This window comes from Euprymna scolopes, chromosome 22, assembly GCF_053919585.1.
Source record: "Euprymna scolopes isolate OS-2025 chromosome 22, ASM5391958v1, whole genome shotgun sequence".
Classification (NCBI taxonomy): domain Eukaryota; kingdom Metazoa; phylum Mollusca; class Cephalopoda; order Sepiida; family Sepiolidae; genus Euprymna; species Euprymna scolopes.
This window is the reverse complement of record NC_136503.1, coordinates 103,496,747-103,504,246: the sequence shown is the minus strand read 5'-3', so window position 1 is coordinate 103,504,246 and position 7,500 is coordinate 103,496,747. Positions and strand designations below refer to the sequence as shown.

Here is a 7,500-nt window from a genome sequence, read left to right as displayed (position 1 = left end):
TTTTTCGCAATGGTTCTGGCAGTGCTCTCAATGTAATTTTTCCAACCCATATTTCCTGTGAACGTTAGGCCGAGGAGTTTAAAAGATGTACTTTCAGATAAAGAGTCTTTGGCCATTGCTATTGGTGGTAGAGAAGGTTTCTTGTAGTTATTGAAGGAAACAAGTTTAGTCTTAGCAGTATTGAATGCGACCATCCATTTTTGTCCCCATTACTCTAAAGATAATAATCAATAGAGAATTGGCTCTATGATAATAATTACAAAGTCTGCAGAAATTAAAATATCATTTTTAAGCGTATTTTAGGACCGGGCAACGCCGGGGAGCACTATTATATATCAAGTACAATATAATAACCAATAAAAGACTAGTTCTATAATAATAAATACGAAACCTGCATGAATTAAAATGATATATTTAAGCGTGTTTTTACGACGGGGCAATGCCAGGCGTCCTGCTGGTATATATATAAAAGTGACTTTATATGTCTCTGAGGAACGGTCTCTATCAAACAGCTCTATCAAGTTTTGGTCTACAGGCTTGAGAATTGATATATAAGAGATTTGGCCTTGTGCTACAAATTCAGTCTGGACTTTAATCGATAAAACTAGCTGCTAAGGGGTAAAAAAAATGGAACTTGGTAGGCGTAAGTCGACTTAAATGGCTTTGAACTAGACATCAAAGAAAGAAATATATTAAACAATTCTCGTTCTTACCTCTTCGACTTTGTACTCCAGTTCTTCGGCTTGAATTCGGTATTTTTTGCATTGTTTGGTGAGTTCTTCGATGTTCTCTTTGTATCCTTCGATCTAAGCAGGAGAAAAAAAAAACAAACAAACAATAAAAGTCTTATAATTCACGGTGATTGATAGGAGAGTGGAAGTAGATATTTTTGACTGAATGAAAGTTATACCCATTCCTGTAAGCATGACTGAATTGTGACAAAATTAATGTAGGAAATTATGAACTCGAATGAAAGGGTACTGTTAATTTCTGAAAACATGCATTAGTCATAGGCAGAAAGCGTAATCATATTGGAATTATATATAGCGTCTTATGGTGGTCGGATATAAAGGAAAAATCGACCTTTTTTATTATATGTATAGATAGGTATATGTTGTGTATGTATCACGAAGGTTTTCGATTATTCGTCGAATCATCTTCAAGTAACAAAAAAACAAAACAAAACAAAACAAAACAAAACAAATAATAATAATGTAGGAAAAACACATAAAACAACAAATAAATAAAATAAAAATACTCCATTTATTACAAATAAAAATCGTATAGAAATGCTTCGTGTTGCATTTTAGAAAAAAAACCCCGGTTATCCTCCAAAGTTTGTGGCTCTTTGCGTAAAGTCTATTATGCAGACTCTTTGCAGATTACTAAATCTAGTCGCGGCCATTTGTAACAAAGCGCATGTGAGCGTTTATGAAAATATCAGCAGCAGCCGAAGGATTGATGGCCGTATAAAGTGAAAGCGAGAATGGGCCGGCTGTGGCCAGCGTGCGGTCGGAAGAAAGAGAAACTCCAAGTTAGATGGACATGTGGCACGAGAGACTTTTGGAGTTCTGTCGAGACGGGAGAGTTACGGTAATAAATGCTTTTATTAAAAAGGAAAAAAATGCCGACCCAGATTTATTTATTTTTGTTTGTTTGTTCCTTTTCGACTGTACCGGACGGCGTGGGGGTCCAAAAGATAGGTTTGGACTGTGATGAACATGGTTCGAACATAACGGCTACGTTACACATTATTGGCAACCAATTCTGATGAAGTATTTTTATAGAATAAAAATCAAATACGTCTTAAATACATCGAATATTTCTTTTATGTTTCTCTACTGCTTGTTTTTTTTTGCCACATACTGTTAACACCACAAGGTGTTTCGTCTAACACTACATGTTATCAGTTATATAATTTTTAAGAGAATTGTTCAACAACTTACAGATTACATGGTAAGGCAGAAGCCGCACAATGCATGATGATTAATCTATATAGGGTAAGTCACGAGAAACGGATGTTTTTCGAACGCTCCTTGCTCTCCTTGAGTAAGGATAGGGAGTGAGGAAGGTACTCTTTAAACCTGCTTAAGATGCTGTATAGTTTGTTTTTATTTGTTTATCTTTTATATTAAATTTTGTTTTAGTTATTGATTTTGAATTGTTTTTCTTTTCAGTTCATTGCCCTAATGCTACCGTGGAGTCGTGAGCACCGTGTATTTGCTTATGACAATTACGTAAAAAATGGTGAATCAAAAACATCCGTTTCCTGTGACCCACTCTGTATATAGTAGCAAAAAAAAAAAAAAAAAAAAAAAAATGGCGGAAATATTTTTCAAGACATTCATCCCTAAATTCTAACTTCTTTGTACCAGGGTCGTTTCAAAAGTAAAGCCTCCTATTTTTTTTTAATTCCAAAAGTTGAAGAACTAAGAAAACGAATAAAGTACCATTAAAACAAGCGACCTTTTGTGTTCCAGAATTTATTTCTGTACATAGTCACCGCCATCTTTTATGCACTTTTGCCATCGATAAGTGATGGCTGTGCATGAGCGTCTGGAGCGCACTTTGTCATACGAGTGTCATTCCAAAAGTAAAACCTCCTATTTTTTTTTTGTAAACTCAGAATGTTGAAGAGTTATGAAGACGAGATTAGTGCCATTAAAACAAACAACCTACTGTATCATTCCATATATATACAGGGTAAGTCACGAGAAACGGATGTTTTTCGAACGCTCCTTGCTCTCCTATAGGGAGTGAGGAAAGTACTCTTTAAACCTGCTTAAGATGCCGTTTAGTTTGTTGTTATTTGTTTATCTTTTGTTTTAGTTGGTTATTAATTTTGAATTGTTTTTCTTTTCAGTTCATTGCCCTCATGCTACCGTGGAGTCGCGAACACCGTGAGTTTGCTTATGACAATTACGTGAAAAAATGGTGACTCAAAAACATTCGTTTCCTGTGACTCACCCTGTATATGTTGCGAGGCACATTTTATTTACATCTAAAAACTATCTTCGTGAATCTCTGTTTTCTCAAGGACGATGACGCTCCGTCCTTTAGTCCAAGGGAAATAACTCTATTATTTTAAGGACGACTTACCTTGTATTCCAATTCTTCAGCCCTTAAGTTGTGTCGGACGCAGTCTTCGTTAAGAGACTTGATCTGTTCTTTATAGTGTGAAATCTTTAGAAAAAAAATAAAATAAATGACATTTAAACTATTGCAAAAGGAAAGGGAAGAGAAATAAACGAGAAGGAGAAGAGATGTAAGACGTTCTGATTGGTTCAATTAGATCACGTGTTTTCTACAATGACTTTATTTGAATAGTTAGAAATATAAGTAGACGAGAGTAAGTAATCGGGGGTCAGCGCAACTATGATCAGTCTAAAAAAAAAAATAGTGTCAAAAATTCCAAGCAGCCCGTTAATCCTGCCGTGAATGATAGACCTGTAATACTCCAACTCTACTAGAATTTATAACCGCTTCCTAAAACGTAATTCGATATATTTCTTCTCAGAAAATACTTTGTTCGGATCGGAATTTTCAAATTGCCACCATCTTTAAAAAAAGGATGCAACTTTCTATTTGTTTATAAAGAGTTACTAACAAATCAAAAATTAAAGAAAAACGCATACGAGGTGCCGATACTTTTTTTGCTACAGTCATTTAAAATTGTCGTAGACTTTTGAAAATTCACTAAGTTATTGTTATGTTATGAGATGACTGACCACTTTTTTCTTTTTAGATTTCAGGTTCAAATGAACAGCTACAGCAGGAATTGAAATACACCCTACTAAAGTCTGATTGTCACAGCTGGTGAATTTCAAAAATGAAATCTGGACGCAAGTATATATGTACAGACAATAAGTGCACAGTTTGTAAAAATTGCCTGAGTAGCCACGTCGGTATTCCCCGGTAGAAGCGCCTCAGGCAGTAAGCAATGAACTTACTCCACCGGAAAGCCCAGTGGCAAGGTCTGGGATGGTGGACCTCCAAGGTATTACCCAGGCGGCGTACCTCAGTCCAACAGGTGCTGGATCGGGTTCCCGGCCCCTCACCTGTCGGGTTGAGTGTCAAGTGATGAATCCTTGACGAGTACTACTACCCTGTCTCCCTGCAGTCGAAGCCGGTAGGAGACCTTCCCCATCAGACGAGTGATGGGGGTATATATTTAAATGCTGCCCACATCAGCATTATGTGGCACAAGGCCGGAAAAGTGGGAACCCCGCAGGCTCCCCTAAAGAAGGGGCACTCCTGCAATTTTAAGAATTGCCTGAGTAGCCCCGTCTGCATTCCCCGGTCGGGGCGCCTCAGGCAGCAAGCAATAAACTTGCCCCACCGGAAAGCCCGGTGGCAAGACCTGGGAGGGTGACCTCCTAGGTATTACCCAGGCGGTGTACCTCAGTCCAACAGGTGCTGCGCTGGTTCCCGGCCCCTCACCTGTTGGGCTGAGTGTCAAGTGACGAATCCTTGACTGGTACTACCCTGTCTCCCTGCAGCCGAGGCCGCTAGGAGACACATCCCATCATCTCAAGGGGGTATGGTCCCTCACAGATGGACGATTCTATTTATAAACGCTGCAGCTCGAAACTGACGAATCAAATTAATTCACGTTCTGCTATCAACCAATCAGAAACCAGAATTACTCCATAAAAATTAAGCCCCCCCTTTTTTTTTTTAGCAACCTTGCATCAATACAAGCAGGATATTTTGCTCTTTGGCTACGAAATTATAAAGTCCGGAACCTGTACAGAACAGTTGTCTACTGAAAATTCGTCATCTCTAGGACTTGTATAGAATAACCACCCATCAGAAACTTTTCTGAAACTAAACAACTCAAGAGTGACCATACGAAAAAAAAGTCAGTAATGGCGGAACTTGGGCAGGATTCAATAATCTAAATTGACGGCTCGACAAGAACTTATTTACATCAGATTTGAAAATGACTATGTTATAGTAAGCTTGGAATCAGATCAACGGTATTGTGTCTCGCAGACGGACACTTGTATGAAAAAAGAAAAAAAAATTGTAAGTGAATAAAACAACCGGGCAACCGGTTAGTTTCAAATAAATCAAAGACGTGTCAGATTACAGTTAGAAAACTATAACAAAACGTCCATTTAAAAAAAAATAATTATTTTTTAAAAATGTTTATATGTTTCCAAGGATCGGGGAAGGAAGCCAATAACTTGTCGATATCAACAAATGTCTCCTCCGCTCTTGACTATATTGAAAGAGTCGAAAAGTTTAGCCGAAACAAGGGCTTCCCCTATTCAACATCAAATCAACCTAATGGTGTCTCATCGTGCTCGCAACTATGCAACTATGACGGTTACCTCTTCTTGAAGTTTTTTACTTCGAACTTCGGGACTGCTTCGACCTTTTCCAGGAGCTCCGTCTTCGCCCGTTTCAATCTAAGAAAAAAAAATGAATAAAAATAAATAAATAAAAACAAAATAAAAACTTAATGATATTATCATCATAATAACAACTTCATATACTACTACTACTACTACTACTACTACTACTACTACTACTAATAATAATGATAATGATAATGATAATAATAATAACAACATAATATATTATACAGGGTGGAACGATAAACTTGTCGCCATTTTGAAAACAGCACTACATCTTTATTTTTAAAGTTTTATTAAAAAACAATTCAGGTAACTTGATTATGTCGTAGAGCTGACATCTATTCAATGTAGTCGCCTTTAGCGTCAACCACCGCCTCAGTACTGGTCCGGAACTGGGAACATGCCTTTTCCACAAGCGCCGGCGGGAGTGAACAGGCTGGCTTTGGGATTGTGGGAGATTATGTTGGTGATGTTCTGAACCTATGACCAAACGAAGTAGTCCAGTGGGTTCAGATCGGGGGAAGATGGGGGCCAGTGAGAGAAGGGTCAAAGTTGTAGCACTTTTTCTGAAGCCAAGCCTGGATCTATTTAGACTTGTGGGCCAGCGCCGAGTTCTGCAAGCGATCACGTGATTACATTAGGGGATCACCACACTCTTCAGCACATTCAGGTACACTTTGATATTGACTTTCAAGCCGACTTCAAAGATGTGAAGTAGCATTATGTGGACCTTACTTGAAACCACACCAAAAACCATAATTGTGGCCCAAAACTCTGGGCACGTCCCTGTTGTCCGGATTTGCATTTTGAGAGTGCTGGCAATAGTCCTGTTGTCATAACTTGATCTGTAGAGAGCATGAGTCGTACAACGGCGCATCTCCGATCTTGCTCATTTAACATTGTGTCACTTTCAGACATGATAGAAAGCTCGTATCACTCTTGGGATTAGTACACAACTGGCAAACTAGTAGATGGTCTGCCCCCCCAAACCGGTTTTCATCAAACGGAAGTGGAATCATGTCGTCTTTTCTCTGGCGACAATTTTTTCGTTCACCCTGTATACTACTACTACTACTACTACTACTACTACTACTACTTATAATAATTTATATATTAATACGATAGCATGTGCGTTATTTTCTGTGTCACGCTTACATCCGGGTCGTTTAATTGTTATGTACTTCCATTTCTTGTCATAAATAATTTTACCAAGAATTCTTCATAAGTTTTGGTTTCGGTTTCGATTATAACTGACTAGTCTGAATGCCCGGCGTTGCCCGGGTGTTTGTAGGTGTGTGTTGAGCAGAAAAAAAAAAGAAAGAAAAGTTGTAGTAGGAAGGCAGGCTCGAACCCGTGACTTGCGAGTCTTTGAAACATCAGCCTCTTGCTTAAAAACCTGAAGCATTTCATTTGCATATCAGGTGACAAGATTGTAAGCATATGAAGAAAAGTAGCAGCTATTTGTTTCTTTACTTTTATTTTGCCTGCCAAGAAAAACCCGACAGGCTGCATAAATACAGGGTTGAACCAATTTTCTTATAAAGCATTTAATCACATTACAATTTATTGAATTGAAATAAAATTATGAAAATTGTGAAATAAATGAAAGTTTTCATTATAGAAATATGTATAACTTTGAAAATTTATAAATAGTTTTGAACAGTTATTATTGAAATGCGTGTGATATTTTATTTGTTAAAATGTTTTTCACCATGAGGAGGGTAGTTATTTATTTGCCGCCCACCTCGGCAAAATGTGGGCTGAGTGTCAAGAACGGATCCTTGACGAGTACTATTACCCTGTCTCCCTGCAGCCGAAGCTGCTAGGAGACCTTCCCCATCACGAGTAATGGGGGGTATGAGGAGGGTAGTTATTTATTTGCCACCCACCTCGGGAAAATGTGGAAATAGGCCGGAAAAGGAGAAGCACTCCTGCAATTGAAAAAATTGTCTGAGTAGCCCCGTCGGCATTCACTGGTAGGGGTGCCTCAGGCAGTAAGCAATGAACTTACTCCTTCGGAAAGCCCAGTGGCAAGGCCTGGGAGGGTGGACCTCCTACGTATTACACAGGCGGCGTACCTCAGTCCTACAGGTGCTGGGCTGTATCGCGGCCCCTCACCTGTCGGGCTGAGTAGCAA

General features: G+C 38.7%; 1 protein-coding gene across 3 annotated transcripts in view; it reads right to left on the bottom strand.

The window, feature by feature from the left end:
- LOC145243581 (uncharacterized) overlaps window positions 1-7,500 on the bottom strand; it is a 465,876-nt gene that overhangs the window by 58,380 nt on the left and 399,996 nt on the right. For all 3 annotated transcript variants that reach the window (XM_080106561.1, XM_080106562.1, XM_080106563.1), the window contains exons 7-9: window positions 5,337-5,414; window positions 3,100-3,183; window positions 714-806 (exon numbers count right to left, since the gene is read on the bottom strand). In XM_080106561.1, the coding sequence (XP_079962687.1) occupies window positions 714-806; window positions 3,100-3,183; window positions 5,337-5,414 (255 nt within the window). The remainder of the gene's footprint in view (window positions 1-713; window positions 807-3,099; window positions 3,184-5,336; window positions 5,415-7,500) is intronic.